This window comes from Delphinus delphis, chromosome 19, assembly GCF_949987515.2.
Source record: "Delphinus delphis chromosome 19, mDelDel1.2, whole genome shotgun sequence".
In the NCBI taxonomy this organism is placed as follows: Eukaryota; Metazoa; Chordata; class Mammalia; order Artiodactyla; family Delphinidae; genus Delphinus; species Delphinus delphis.
In genome coordinates this window covers 2,385,580-2,401,548 of record NC_082701.1, presented here as the reverse complement: position 1 = coordinate 2,401,548, position 15,969 = coordinate 2,385,580, and the positions used below count along the sequence as shown (strand labels likewise).

Sequence of the window (15,969 nt, the reverse complement as noted above, 5' to 3'; positions counted from 1 at the left end):
GGCTCCTTACCTCTCTGGAGGCTGGTGCCTGGGTAGCCTCCCCAGAAGGAGGGGTCTCCCACCCCTTCAGGTCTGGGTGCACAGACCCAGGTCTCCAAAAGCCGTCAGCCTCGCGCCAGCCGCTCCAGACAGCATCTTTTGCCACTAGGGGGCCTCCCTTATCCCTAAGAGAAGTGATCAGCGGTGCAGAGACCAAGACCCGACTTCCGTTTCTACAATGTATGGTCTCCAGGGATGGACCAAGCATTGTATGACTACACAGCCCCAGACTGGTCGTGACAGGACAGATGCAGAGCCATTAAGAAGCCTTCCCTCGGCTGACAACTTCTGGACTTGGTCATGGCAACCTGGGGCTGAGGTAGGACTTGACCAGCAGTGATGCTGCAACCTCCAAATTCCATCCAGGAAGCAGGCGAGCCTAGAGTGGGATGCCTGCCCCCAGGCTGTGCACCCTCTCCTGCCCGCTCCCCTCTCCCCCTTTGTGGTTGCCCTCGTTGCCTGGACACAGACCCCTCTAGATCAGAAGCAGAAGGGTCTGCAGGTGCAGGAATACACGACATGGCATCAGTGACGCTAGCTGTCCATGAAGTGGGTGGTGAGACCGCTCACAGCAGGAAGACCTATAGCACAGCATTTGCCTGTAAACCTCTCAACGCAGGACCTGGGGAGGGTGCCAGGGCTTACGTGGCCCTAGGTTGCTTCAGCTCTTCGACTTTCCGTTACTCGTTTGCAAAATAGGGAAGAACCCAACCGCTGAGACTTTTTGCATATTGTTTTGAGATGACGGTCTAGGAGTTACTTTGAGCTTCTTGAAACTGGAATGGTTTTCTAAACCAACCCATACTCGAATCTTGTAAGCCCAGCATAGACCTAAGGGTGAACACAGCTGTGTTTATTAACATATATGTGTGTATGCTGTGGGAACTAATCAATATATTCTAATTGGAGTATTAAGGAATGTTCCAAACAGGTGGCAATGTTCAGATCTAACCTTTAAGGCTGTTACACACAGTTGGATGCCCCAGAATGATACGGTGCCTTGCACGTGATACTTACTCAATAAATGATTACTGAAGACCAAAACCAAAACAAGGGACTTCCCTGGCGGTCCAGTGGTTAAGACTCCACGCTTCAACTCTGGGGGCGCCAGGTTTGATCCCTGGTCGGGGACTAAGGTCCTGTACGCTGCACCAAAAACCAAAACCCAAAAGCAAAAAGCACGCGGATACGTGCACGTGCGTGTGTACCCACGTGTATATGTGTGCATAGGTATGTATATTTCTACAGTCACTCATATATTTTTCACTCCTGGCCCTCCATCAGCAGACTCGAGACAATGTACTCCGGTCTCCGCGGCGGCTGAATCTGGGGCCAGCGGCGGCCTACGTTGAGCCCTAAGGTGTCTGGACTTACGCTGCAGGAGCCCAGTCCTCTGGGGCGCTGGGCCGGGCCCACAGGTGCCAGCGCCCACGTGCCTCTACCCTGGAAGGTGCCACCAGAGCTCTGGGCGAGCAGCGAGTGGCAGCTGTCCCCTCCCGGGACACGGGGCAGCCCACACACATCACACGTCCCCACGAAAACCCCAGCCGGTGTTGCGGCTCGTATCTGCCTCTTCTGCCGGTCCCTGGGCCCAGCCCCCTGGGGGCCCAGACCAGCAACCGCGAAGCCCTGAAGCGGGGCCTCCGTGGGTGCGCGGAAAGCGGCAGCTTGAGAAAGGCGGCGAGCCCTCCGCCGTCTGGAAACGGAAGTTCCGCGCCCGGGAGCTGGCCTCCCCCTGTGGACGGACAGCGTCAAGGCGCCCCCAGTCCTTGAAGCGCTTCCTGGTGACCCCGATCATTCTGTGCGCGGCCGTGGTCATAAACACGCGGGAGCATCTCTCCGCTGACGTCGTCGATAACCCCCCAGGGTCACATACTGCGAACTCCCAGCCAGAGGCGGAAGCCACCTTCCTGCTTGGCTGTCCTGCGGGAGCAGGGCTCGGCCTGGAAGGGTCTGCAGCTCCAGGGGGTCGGATAGGCCGAGAGCAGCCGTCCTGGTCTAGAGGCCACTCCGAGCATGGTCAAGAAGCCCTGGTGCCCGCTCAGGACCAGTGTGCCGGCCGTGGGGAAGGGCAGCTTCAGGAACTGCCCCAGGACATTTGACTCACTTCCATGTGACCCGCAGTAAAGCCAGAAATAAACCCTTTGATGTGTGGGTCCCTAACTGAGGAGCCGGGCTCACGGGGCCTTCCAGAAAGAGCTCCGGGTTCCGCCGGCCTCCTTCCTCCTCCCCCTTCCTCTTCCTTTTGGCAAAAGTAAAACACACAGAAAGGCAGGGAAAGGCCATCCGGCCCGACATTTCCTGGCTGTCGCTGCCACCGAGCGCTTCAGAGCACCCCGAAGAGGGGACCCTGGGGGCTGGAGAGCCGTGTGTGTGCTGAGCCCTCGAGGACCGGCCCTGCCACCCAGGGCATCTATCCTTCATTTGTTTATTCATCCAGTCCTCGTTTATTGCACGCTGGCCGGACGCCAGACCCTGTGTTAGGTGTTCTGAGAATTCCATGGTGAGCTCCCTGACCTTGGGAAGCTTCCGTTCTGGCCGGGGAACCCCACGATACACAACTCACAGACACAGGTCATGCACCCCATCCAACAAAAATGTGCCGCGTGCCTAGGCCATGTCAGAAAATTAAATGATGGTGAGGGGGAAAAAAGTCATTCGGTATAGGGAATAAGCCCCAGTGGACGCCCACCCTACACCAAAACTGCTGCGCAGAAATCTGGGCTGAGGAACTGGGCTGACTCAGGAAGGAGAGGGGGAGGAAGGACAGGTTCATCTCAGAGGAATCACCCCTCGGCGGCCGACAAACTGGATCTCCAGGGGCCACTGCAGGCACCTTCTGACGGTGGTTCTGTTTGGGCAGAGGCAGCCAGACCCCGATAGGGGGCAGGGGCCCCACCTCTGGAGGAGCCCAGGTGGGACACGCACCACCTCCACTTACCCTGTGCCCAGCCTGCGCCCTGCCGAACAGCACCTCCGAGGCATCCAGACCGTCAAAGTGTCGGCCTTGGGGCAGGCTGGCCCCAGCCAGGGCCACCACGGTGGGGAAGATGTCCAGCACGCTGCAGGAAGATCAAGACAGTGTTGGCCCCAGCTGTCCGCAGGCTCTCTCCCCGGCCGCGCTGGGGTCAAGAGCCGCCCAGCCCAGCCCGGCCCAGACGGAGCCCCGGCAGCCTCCCATACAGCCGGCCCCCTCTGCCTCCTGTCCTGCCTTCAAGCCCCACCTGGATTTCCTACAGGAGCAGCACCCAGGCTCTGCAGCCAGGTGTTGCCTGGGCTCAGATCTCAGCTCGGCCATCTATCTGTCTAGCCCTCAGTTTTCTGCTCTCTAAAATGGGCATGATAGGGGACTTCCCTGGCGGTCCAGTGGTTAGGACTCCGCACTTCCACTGCAGGGGGCACGGGTTCAACCCCTGGCCAGGGAGCTAAGATCCAGCAAGCCTCGCAGTGTGGCCAAAAAAATAAAAATAAAAAGGGCAATAACAACAGTACCTGCCTCGCTGGGCGGCAGTGTGGATGAAAGACGCAGGTCATACGCGTAGAGGGCCTGGCACTCAGAGAGCTCACTGGATGTCTGTGTTACAGTCACTCACAGGGACACCCCTGCAGACCTACCTAAGAACTAGGGGGCTGTAATAAAAAGGAATGAAATAGTGCCATTTGCAGAGACATGGATGGACCTAGAGACTGTCATACAGAGTGAAGTAAGTCAGAAAGAGAAAAACAAATATCGTATAATATTGCTTACATCTAGAAAATCTAGAAAAATGGTACAGATGAACTTATCGGCAAAGCAGAAATAAAGTCACAGATGTAGAGAACAAACTTATGGTTACCGAGGGGGGAAAGGGGGGTGGTGGGATGAAATGGGAGATTGGGATTGACATATACACACCACTATGTATAAAACAGATAACTAATGAGAACCTACTGTAGAGCACAGGGAACTCTACTCCATGCTCTGTGGTGACCTAAAGGCGAAAAAAATCTAAAAAGGAGTGGATATATGTATATGCATAATTGATTCGCTTTGCTGTACACCTGAAACTAACACAACATTGTAAATCAACTCTACTCCAATATAAAATTAATTTAAAAATAAAAGTTAAAAAAAAAAAGAAGAACCAAGGGGCTCTACCTGTCACCACCTAGGCCACCGCCACCCACTGAGAGGGAACAGTGTGTGACAGGTGTCTGCAAGAGAACATTTACTTCATTTTTCCCACCCTGGGTCTCCGTGTCGCAAATAGCTAGTCTTTGTCTAGAATGCCGTCATGGGTGACACATTCCATCCGCTTTCATTTAGCTCTGTTATTCCTGTTACAAAATAGTCAGTGTTCAGGGTGGGCAAATAGGATGACATCCAGAAATACGAAGCAGCAGCACACACACAGCCCCCCGCCCGAAGGCAGCCACTGTGAACACGTTGGTGGATTTTGTGAATTTGATTTTCTTTGAAGTCACGTGGTACCATTTCCCTCTGCTCTAGGGCGCATCTCCCTCCAGCCTGCTGTGCTCAGGTCAGACAAAAACTCTTCGGCAAGAACAGAGCTGTTTATCTGAGGGCCAGGCTAACGGAGAGTCGGTGGGACTCGACAGAACCGGAGGGCCAGGCCCGCACGAGGCTGGACATCTCGGGAAAGAGGGTCCCCCTGAGGCTGGGCTCATTGGGAGGCCTCCAGGCCCCACCTGCTGCTTCCCCAGCCCAGAGTCCCGGGAGCGGAGGCTCGCCCCCCAAGATGGGCCGCGGAAGGGAACTGCCACGTGCCCGCCTCCCCTCCTCCTCTGCTCCAGGGCTCTGTCTACAGCCCCGAGCAGGATCTCTCCCTCGGCTACGGTACAGAGCGTCCCTGGTCTGCCTCTGGCTTCCACGGTTCACAGAGCCGGAGGCTTATCTCTCGCGATGTGCGCTCCAGGGGCTGGCACCCCACGCGCGTGCAAGTGCAGGAAGTGCACAGTAAGCCCTTGCGGAGTACAGAACGGTCCAGAAACCTGTCCAGAGTCCAAGGCCCCTGCCAGAAATCAGGCAGCCCGGCGGACTGCAGTGCAGGCTGAAGAGGCCGGGGTGGCCGGCACTGCTGTTTGGGGTTTTCTCTCCGTTGCACCCCTAAGAGAGGCGTGCCCCCCAGAGGAGTCAGGTCAGTGGCAGAAGAACAGGGTCTGCCTTAGATTTGGGGGTGTGCGGCACATTTCCTTTTCCCGTCTCATTCCCCCCTCCGTCATCGTGAGGCTTAGCACCCTCATTATACAGCAGAGTCTAACGTTCATGGAGTCCCAGTGTCTCAGAATCGGGCAGGAACCTCCAGAGCACAGAGGAAAGCTCGGGTCCGCGACAAAAGCTTCTGCATCTCCAGGACTTGCCAGTCCAAGCTCAGGCTACCAAAGAGTCCTTCCTTACGTAAAGGAGGAAAACAAGCCCCCGAGGGGAGCCCTGGAGGAGGGAGATCCTCCCGGGACACAGAGCCCCAGACCCTGGGCCCCTGCGTGAACTTGGAGAAAGCATCAGTCCTGCAAAGGCTACCAAAGGGACCCCGCTACTCCAAACCCTCCCTAAGGAATTGGTCCCGGGAGTCTTGGAAACCTTGGGGAAAGAGACCAAAAAACCCCAAACCTAATTTTCAAATTTCCACAGTTCATTCTAATACCTGGGAAGGCGCATTCTGACTTTCATGGAACCTCAGTCCGTTTGCCTTTGTGGTTCCTTATTCCATATAAAATACTCAAAATTATATTTTACAATTCTGTTGACATAAAGATTATATAAATATATAAAGAGGAGATATGAAGCCATTTTTCTTCAACCTAAAAGTTTTTGTTTTTTCTTCTGGTTTCAAAGAAAATGAAAAGGTCGTGTGCCCCCAGCACCGCGCCTCCAGCCCCGATGGGCAAATCGGCCTTGGGTTCTGGAGGCCTTGGTTACGAGACGGGCCGTCGAGAGCCTGCTCGCGGACGGGCAGGCACGGCGACCCAGAAGAGAGCCCCCTGAGTGGGTCGGCTCCAGGGGGCACACACTGCAGGTTCTGTTGCCCACGTGAGAAGATTTTCTTCATGCGGCTTCAGCCAGCCCAAGGCGCTGAAGACTGTTCAGAGGCAGCGTGCATATCTGTGTTTTTGTCCGAGGAATTGCCAACAGAACCTGCGTGTGGGGACTGGGCAATCGCGAGGAGGATGCGGGGAGCTGCAGGGCTGCGGGGGGCTGGCCTGGATCTCAGGGCACGTGTCAATGGCACTGGGGCGCTTGCTGGGGTGCCGCGGGCGGAAGGGAGGCTGCTTCCTAGAAGCGCGGACATTACATCCGGGAAGTGGCCAGTGTGATCTGAAGACGGGAAGTGAGAAGGGCCAGGGCTGCTGGAGTGTAGGCTGGGGTGCGTGGGCCTGGACTCTGGGCCTAGAGTGAGCGAGAGCAGAGCAGAACCCTTCCAGACCGTGGAAGAGTGGGAACGCTCCTGGATGTGGCGAGCGAGCTCTCTGGCCTCTGGCTGTAAGTTCCTTCCTGCGGGAAACTCGCTCGCGTTATCTCTGGGGAAAGCTAGGTGCCCACCCCTTCCTGGCCTAAGTCCCTCGGTGGAGACTGGAGAGGCTGCAGGTCCCCCTTGGAGACCAGCAGGGCCCGGCAGCAACTTTGCAGGGAGCACGGGGGGCCCACAGCACCACGAAGACCCAACACCGAAGCGCGCACGTCCGTTACACAGCAGAGTGCCGCAGCAGTGCGGGTGAGGGAGGGTCCGCTGCCCATCTTCCCCCATAACCCACTGCCAGATACGGGAAAGCAGTGGGGGGCGGGCCTTGAAAGGAGATGCGCGGCTGGGCCTCGCCCGGGGGGGCGGTGACACCCAACCCACAGGACACCGACGTGAGCATCACCTCTTTGCAGATCCTACTTCCGGGACTCAGTTCTGTGCCTAAAGACAGCCCAGAACCAGCCGAATCCCCCTGCACATAACTGCCTGCCTTTGGGATATGGGAAGACAGCCTCGGGGTCCCCCAGCGGGTCATCCGCTTTCCGGGCGAAACAGACCTTTAGCTGTTTTTCAGATGAGATTATTGCAAGCCCTCCCCTCCCCTTCTAGCCACTGTAGGCTTGCCCCAAGAATCTCCAAGGGAGCGTTCCTCCGTTCTGAGCAGAGATGGGGGCCTCCCAGCTCAGATGTAGAGCAGACCCCCCCCCTTTTTGTACATGACCAAGAGAAATCACTTGAGAGCTGTGATTCTCAACCGACATGAGTCTGTCCTCCCCAGGGGACACTTGGAGCCGCCCGGGGACATTCTGGTCGTCACAACTGGGGCTGGGGAAGCCATGGGCATCCAGTGGGTGGAGGCCAGGGGTGCTAGTAAACGTCCTTAAACGCCCAGGACACCCTCCACCCCAAAGAACGGTCCAGCCCAAAATGTCAGCAGTGCCAAGGTTGAGATACCCCGCTTTAGAGTTTTAGGATCAAATCACCAGGCCCTTTTCAGACGTGCTGCCCTCCCGAAGGGACGTCAGCTCCTCAACAACAGAAGCCTCCTGTCCGATGTGCCCGTTCTTACAGTCCCTGGAGCCATGCTTGACCCATAACTGGACCCAACAATTCACCTCCGTTGAATAAATGAATTTCCCCCATGCTGCAGTTGTGTCGCTGGGCTTTGGGGTCAGGGCATCTGTAAGACCTTTCTTTTGATCTTATCACGTCACCTCGGTGCACACCTGGCGATTAACACACCAGTTACGTCTAAAGGTAACCAATAGGCTTAGCGTGGACCCTTCTCCCCGAGCCCCTAACACACACCTTTTTCTACTTTTTCCGTATTCTCGTGAGTGTATCAGCTTGTCTACTCTCTGGTGTCCGTAATTCCTTAGGCACTGGGGTATCGGGTTAAGAGATCCTGGCCTCAGCTCAGAGTGGCTGAAGGGAGTTATCTCTGATCTGGAAGGGGATGTATATCCTCTGGGGAAGAAGGTAGGGGACTAAGTGATAGAAGAGGTGGTTAAGCACCTAATACGCGTCGTACCACCCTTCCCCTCAGCTTCTTGCATACGCGTCGTACCACCCTTCCCCTCAGCTTCTTGCATACGCGTCGTACCACCCTTCTCCTCAGCTTCTTGCATACGCGTCGTACCACCCTTCTCCTCAGCTTCTTGCATACGCGTCGTACCACCCTTCCCCTCAGCTTCTTGCATACGCGTCGTACCACCCTTCCCCTCAGCTTCTTGCATACGCGTCGTACCATCCTTCTCCTCAGTTTCTTCAATACGCGTCGTACCACCCTTCTCCCGAGAGCCGACCCGGAGGGGGTCCTGGCAGTCAGGGCGCTCCACCCAAGTTTGCTCTCCATGGATTCACGTGAGAAAACAGCAAGAGGATGAACTGTACGGAGACAGACCGTCCTGCTGCCATCAGGACTAATTTAACACCAAAAATACCCTAAGAGGGGCTGGCCTGGTGCATCGGTAGAGTGTCCTGGTAAAACTCCCAGCAAATGTTACCTCGTACCAAGGCTGGCTTCCTTTGGACACTCACCAAAATATCCCCTAAGTCAGTTGTCACCTCTGAAGCCCGCAATTATCAACAAAATGATGCAATTTATCACGGAGCCGTAGTTGACTGAAGGTGAGAACGCCATTCTCAACTGAGAAGCACGAGCTTGGTTTCCGGTGATGTCACTTGAGAGACGGCACGTCCAGCCCAGCCCGTGAACCCTTGGCCTGACTGCAGCAAGTCGGGCCCATAAAAAGCAGCCCGCCTGGCCCTCTTCCCGGCCAGCCTGACATCACAGGCTCCGGCCAGAGCTGTTGTTGTCACGCCTGCCGGCAGCACCCCGCCCCCATCCCCACCCGCGATTGTACGGGGCTGACCGGGCGTTCCCGGGGGCCCAGAGGCTGCCAGGGACAGTGCCTACTCACCCCCGACTTCGGCTGTCACCGCTGTTCACCCTTCCTTTCCCCCCGGGGTTCAGTCTCCCCGCCTTCTGTCCATCACCTCCCCTCTGGGATGCTAGAGGAAACCAGTGAAGCCTGCTTTCCTCTACTGGGCTGTGCTCTCTAGGCCAGAACCCACTTGGTTAACGGTGAAGGACCTTTGGAAATAGGAAATTAGTCTTTAACCAGAATAAGACCTCTGAGCCTGTGAGCAAGCAGCTGTGTCTACGGAGGGGCCCCCTCGTCCATGGATTCAGGGCAGAACCACGCAGAGGACGGGCCCTCCGGGTGAGCGAGAAGCCCTCGCTATAAGTCACGGTTGCAGAGCTGCGTGGTGTTGCTTTCCGGGTGGCACAGCACAGCCAAGTTCTGTGCCAAGGAGAGGGCCTCCTGGGCCTGCCTGCACAAGGAGGTCAGAGTAATAGCGAGATGTGCTCACGTGTACGATCGTCCTTCCTTCTAGAAGCTTCTTTGCCAGAGGTAGGAAGAAGACCCTCACCCAAGGATTCATCCCTTCCTTCCCAGCCCGGTGGGTCCAGCTTCCTTCTCCCTCCCCTTGGGGGCACGTCAACATCTAGATCCCTTTCTTGTGCCATCTGATGACCAGTGACATGCTTGACGGAGCCATCCCCAGGACACCTGCCCTACCCCCAGAGAAGGGGTCCTTCAGGCCCAATAGACCCGTTCCCGCACCCCCGTCAGCTTGGCCCAGGCCACAAGTGGTGAGGATGCCCCTGGCCTTTCTGCAGCCACTGTCTCCTCAGTGCACAGCAGCACGACCCAGCACTGACGGCCACCCAGTGCCCTCTTCCCAGAGACAGCCCCCCAGAGGACGGCCTGAAAAGTGTCCCACCGCACTGTTGCTCCGGGCGGCTCTACGCTGCTACAGTCTGAGTTCGGGACGTATCTGGGGACACCTGGCCAGGGCAGGTGACGTGTGAGGTCTCTAGCCACGCAAGCATCCATGACTGTTTCCTACATCTGAAGGTAATCTGGGTCTCGTACCTTAGCAAAGCAGTGCTGGTGACGTTGACGGGGACCCTGCCGGGCCAGTAAGCCAGAGCTGGGACACGGTGTCCTCCTTCCCAGGTGGTCTGCTTGGCTGGACTTCCCCCTGTGAGAAGAGGGGAGACAGTTGGTTCTCTGGGAAAACAGTCCTTCTCCACGGGGACTCTCTAAGAGCTTCTGATAATTCCAACAGAGGAATGACTTCCTTTAGCAACGAGCTATTCTGATTCATGTAGTGAATCTCTTTCAATACGTTCTTTTATTTTACCGGATTCAACGCGCGCAACTAGCTGTGTCCGTCCCTCTCTAGGGAATCACGTCACTTAATTTCTTCATGCCGCTTTGGCCACTTCAGACTGTCTGGCTTGTTTACGGACTGGCATCAGTCCTGTGCACCCGAGACGTAGTAGGCGCTCAACAACTATCTGTTGAATGAATGAATGTGTCTTCCTACAGATCATGTTTAGGATGGAAACATAAAACTATTTGAAATGAGATAAAGGCGGAAATTCCCACAGTTATTTGATCTGCCCAACAACCGATCTGGCATAGGTTTTGTTGTTGTATTTTGTTCACTCTGCTTTACTTTTTTGTTTTCCTTTTTTTTTTGAATGAATGAGCTCTTCCGATGTTGTGGTAGCTCTGACCTCTTGCCTCTCAGGGGGCGGTAAGAACAATCTACTGCAATCTACGAATTTCCACTGGGTAATTAAAGGAATTATTTTTGTAACCACCAAGTCAAAAGTGACCACCAGTGTAACGATGACCAGCAGGCTGGAGGGATGAGGTCATGCTTTATGGAAACATCCTGAGTATGTGTTGCGTTGAATTAACCATGACCATGCCCGTCCCTCCCACACACACCCCGACCTCATCCCAGCTGAGCCAGGAATTCCGCACGGTTAGCGTGTGGAGAGCCTTTCCAAGGCAAATGCTGTGTGTGTCTCACACATACCATGGTCATGCAACATCCTTATGTTTGGCTGGCGGAAACAACGATGGGGAGGGAGGGGGCGAGAAGACCGAGGCTGCCGTCACTTTGCGCTCACCCTGCAGCAAACGGAACCTTTGATGTCCCTGGCCCAGCACATGACACCAGAAATGCTCGGCATTCTTGGAATTTTCTCATAACCAGCTTTGGAGTCCCCCCAAGGGTTGAAGTCAGAAACGATACACTAAACAACTCGTGTCTATGGACCGTTTGTGTTTAGGGGTGGGGCTCTCGGAACCAAGCGGAGTTGTGTGGGGGGCCGAACGGGAAACTCTTTGACTTGGCCCAAGATGTCTCACATACCTTCTTCCAGTCCAGAGCCACGCCGGCCATAAACACCTAGAGCCCACTCCCAATTATTCACGCATATGGAACAGAGACTCCAGAGCTACAGCCAGCATAAATCGCACTCCCCCGTGGCCTTGGAATGCACGACTTACGCTTCAGCTGAAGGCCAAGGAGCGGGGAGGGAGCACTAACGCTGCACGTGCGGGAGCTCTGCAGATAGTCCCCACCCCCCCCCACGAGGGGCGTTTCTATGGAAGCTCGGGGAATAGGTGGGTGAAAACATGGAGTCCATTTATTTGCAAGTCCACGGAGCACAAAATTCAGACGAACTTGCTTAGCCTTTGAGGCCAGATGCTAAGGAAAAGCAAAGGGTTCAATTCGAAGAAACAAGCCAATGGTTCTGAGGGTCGACCAGAAGGCCCAAGCTGGGGGCTTGCACTGTGTTAGGGCTATAGGTGCCAGCATACAGGGTCGGCACCAGGATTGCGTTTCCGCCTCCAGGGTGTTTCCAGAAGGGTACACTAGCCCCTAATTAATAAATCTGCTAATTGGTCTTCACCACTAGGGGTTCTGCTCATTTGCCATGATCTTTTTGTACCGTTCTTTTTCAGACGATTAACTTTCCTAATTCGTTTTCAGAGAAAAATATGTCAATGCGTTTGCCTTATTTCATCAGAGAGTTGAAAGCTGGAGAGGTTAGAAGGAATTCGGCCAGTTATAAAACATGTATACGTCAACAGAGTGGACAGTGCCCTGCAGAGAATCAGGAACTGGGACAAAGAGAGGAAAATGTTGGCTGAGAGAAGCGGCTCGGTGTGGACACTTGGGGTGCGGAAAGCAACCCCTCCTCTATGTTGTCAACACTGGCCAGCTGGCACCTGGCTGTACCTTGGGTTCTGGCTTTACCAGAAAGACACAATTATATATTCCAGCCATGCCCACAAGGCTTGTACTCAAAAGAGTCCAGAGTGTAGGTAAACAACCATAAAAAATATATCCCCCAGAGCGTGGACACCTTCCTACTCCAAATTCCAGTATCTCATTGGCACTGCTAGGGGTGGGCCAACTTTAAAAGATCCGACCAGCATTCTCTGTGGGTCCCCAGGGTTGATGCCTGATAACCAGGCATCTGATTATCAGAAACATCTAACCGTGTTTGTTGTGGTTCATCTGCACCAGCAAACACTGAAACCCACAGCAGCTGGCCCTGGTCCCCTGATGTTCTCCAGTGATACCTGCTCCTACTGATGGAAACTCATCCTCCGTTAACCACAACAGTAACAGTAACAATAATGTCTCCTATTGACTGAGCCCTTTCTAAGCACCAAGCTAAGTGCACCCACCTATAATGCTAAGTGCTTCCCGGCGTCATCTCCCTTAATCCTCAGGACAACTCTGTGAGCTAAGCCCTGTTATCCTCATTCTTCAGATGAGGAGGTTGAAGCTCAGAGACGTTAAGTAATTTGCTCAAGGTCACACAGCAAAGAAACACTAGAGTCAGGATTTGAATCCAAGTCTAACCACACAGCCAGTACCCTCAGCCATTAAACCTTCTAGGACTTTTTAGGACAGTGGTTCCCATCCCCGAATGCATACTCGAATCACTAGCTTTTAAGAAGTACCCAGGCCAAGGTCCCTTTCCCAGAGAATTGTGATTTAAATTGGCCGGGGGTGGGGCCTGGATACCAGTATCTTGTAAATTCTCCTGGTGAGTTAGTGTAGAGCGGGCCGTTCCAGGCCGAGGGTGAAGAGAGCAAGGAACAGAGTCAGAAGGTGGACACAGTGTGTTTTGAAACTAATTGTAGCTTATGTGCTTTTTAATGACAGGTTTTATACGGCCCACAGCTTTATAACTTTACGCCACCGGAGCGTGAATGTGACCCTACGTGTTATAGTGAGTGAGAACAATAGCTAAGTCCACAAAGTCAAACAGGCACTTTTTAATTTCAAAAGCTACTCGTTAGTTGAGAGCAACCTTCATACTTTGATCAGAGGCCCTGGCACATCAAAAGGGTCCATTGCGTTTGGCTTTCTGTTGAGAAACGCAAGTCTGATGGTCATGAAAACGCATTTCAGCGCACTTGCGGTTAGTTATGACTCTAATTAAGGCAGAACCTCTTACTTAAAGCAATAAATATTTAGCCTCAGCAACCAAAATATAAACAGAACGATGATTCATGGAAATGCTTTTGCTCGTTCTCCCCTGGCTACGGAAGAAAATGCCACTGCACGATGCAGGGAGAAAAGGGCAGCCGAGGAAGGCTCACCACGACCTACGCTTGGAACAGGGTCCTTCCCAGAAAGGACCCCAATGCGATGCCTGCCTGAGTCGGAAAGGCAGTGTGGCTAATACAGAGGTTGGCAAACTTCTCAGTACACGGAGCCGCCAGAAGGACACCCAGAGATGCTGATTTAGGAAGTCTGGGGTGGGGTCTGACTCCAAGTCATCCTGACACCAGGCTCTGAGGACCAGAAGTTGAGAAGTGTTAGTAAGGTAAATGGGAGGACGCCTTCCCATTCTCAACGTCACTGCACATCCATCTCCGCAGCCGTGAAGGGGGAAATGACTGTCCTGATCTCACGGGATGGCGGAAAAGTTACGCAAGATAATGTACATAAAGTTCCAAGCCAGGTCCTCCGGCGTAGTGCCTGCCACGGAAGCGCCCACTAACAGCCATCCAAAGAAACCCCTAGCAAAGCGGAGACAAAACAGAATCACCTACAGATAGAAGACAGCAGGCTGCAACCTGGCAAAGCACACACTGAACTCGGCCCCCTGACAGTTTGGTTTGGCACAAATCGTATTTCTCTTTAAACTAAATCTGAATGTCGTTAGTCAGAGCCCTCGATCTGATTTCCCGAGTCCCTAATGCTGGCCACAGTGGACGCAAACAAACAGTTGTTCGTTTATACTACCTGCCTGGCCCCTCAAGGCATTTATGTTTGTGACTCGGATGGGACACGCGTGTTCTGAGGAGCACACGTCCTATAACCTTCTAAAGAAGCAGGCTTCATTTCTAAATATATATACATGCCTCTCCCAAGGCTGCCCGGAGCGCACACACTAGTGTTCTAGAAACACAGGGCAGCCAGGCCTCTGTTGGGGCGAAGGACCCTGGCTGCCCTGGGGCGGCCGTGAGTGTGGGCATGGGGACTTCCAAGCCCGGCAGGGGACATCATTTGACTTCCACTGGGTCCCCAGTAGCTGGCCCTGACCCCAGCCGGGGCCAAGAGCCCCTCCCTTGCCCCTCCCTCCCTCCCCCAGTCCCCCGCAACCCCGACCCCTCTCCGTCCCACCCCCTGCCCCAAATGGACAGAAGGCCCAGGATGTAGAGAACGCTTCCCAGTGGGAAAGCTTATGTAACCGCCTGACAGCATCGAGTTACAACCAAGGTCTCCTAGAGGCCAAGGATGCCAAATTCAACAGCATGTTTCCTCATCACCAGGGGGGAGGAAGGAACAGTTCTGCTCTTCAAATAAAACAAGGAAAGATTTTCCAGACAGAGGAGCCGTCAGTTAGGGCACAAACAAGGTGTTGGTTCTGTCCCGGAGAGGAAATAGGTCTGGAGCGGGGAAGGGGGGCCGGCGGCTGGGAACCAGGGGGGCCGCGGGCTCGGGGTCGGCAGCGGCCCTGCTGTGCTCCCTGGCCCCCGGTTCGGTCTCTCCTCACCCCTACAGGACGCAGGCCAAGCCCGTGGAGCACCCTCACTCCAGCACGGGATGAAGGGATGACTGCAGGAGACGCTGCCTCATCACATCAGCTGAGCAGAGCGGCTCAGCCAGGAGAGGGGGGGGGGTGGCCCGGGGGCCCTGGGAACAGGGGAGGCAGCGTGTGGCCTAATGCGCTGGGCCGGCTGCGGGGAGAAAGCAGCAGGGCTCTGGGCACTGTTTGTCCTGCTCCATCGCGAAAACACTGACTGTCTTCTCTCTTTCACCAGCTCCCGAGACTGGCCTCGTTTACAGCAGGATACACAGGCCTCCCGCTGACAAGGAACCTGCTCGAAGAAGAGCAGGCGGTCCAGAGGGACCCCCAGCCCCTCCCCCGTGACCCGGGTCCCCTGGCCATGGCCCTTCCACCCAGGGCTCTGCCCGCCTTCCCAGAGCCCCCCGCAGTGGCCTGGGCAGTGAGGAGAGGTTGACGGGAAGCCAGTTTGGAGACTGAGGAAGGGGAAGTGTTTACCCCCCACATGGTGCGTCTCCAGGATCTCCTGGGAAAAGAACAAGGTAACCAGGTCCAGTCCCACCACGGATTCAGGTGCTGTGCCCCACAGATACCACATCCAGACCAACGTTTGTGCAAGGCCCTGCCCCCCACAGAGGGTGTTGCCTCGACATGAAGGAAGTCCAGCCTCAGAGCAGTTTTCCAAACCACAGGCCCAGAACTCCTGGGAAGTGACCCTCATGTTGCTTAAGGTGCCTGTGTGCTTCAGCAGGAAAATCCTTCTCAGGTCATTTCTTCCAATTATTCTCTTGGTAGGAACCCTGCCCCCACCTCGAGTTTGTTTCGGCTGGGAGTGAAGAGGTGGAGCTGTACGGGGGTAGGAAAGGCCAGGCACCTCGCGGCCAGCGTCCCAGTTGGCCCTGCACCGTCCCGCGAGGCGGGTCTCCACTGCCCTTACTGAGGAGGACGCAGGGCTGGAAGGGGCCGCCGGGCACCGGGTCCTGAGCTGAGTCGAGAATCACGCCTCCAAAGCCCTCTCTCCACCTCTCCACTCTGCCTCCCAGATTTAGAAAGACTCAGACT

The 15,969-nt window shown here is 55.1% G+C and overlaps 1 protein-coding gene across 6 annotated transcripts in view; it reads right to left on the bottom strand.

The window, feature by feature from the left end:
* The window catches only part of ARSG (arylsulfatase G), a 116,157-nt gene that overhangs the window by 10,901 nt on the left and 89,287 nt on the right, over nucleotides 1-15,969 (bottom strand). For all 6 annotated transcript variants that reach the window (XM_059997117.2, XM_059997118.2, XM_059997116.2 and 3 more), the window contains 2 exons: nucleotides 9,944-10,052; nucleotides 2,981-3,101 (listed from right to left, as the gene is read on the bottom strand). In XM_059997117.2, coding sequence (XP_059853100.1) covers nucleotides 2,981-3,101; nucleotides 9,944-10,052 — 230 coding nt within the window. The remainder of the gene's footprint in view (nucleotides 1-2,980; nucleotides 3,102-9,943; nucleotides 10,053-15,969) is intronic.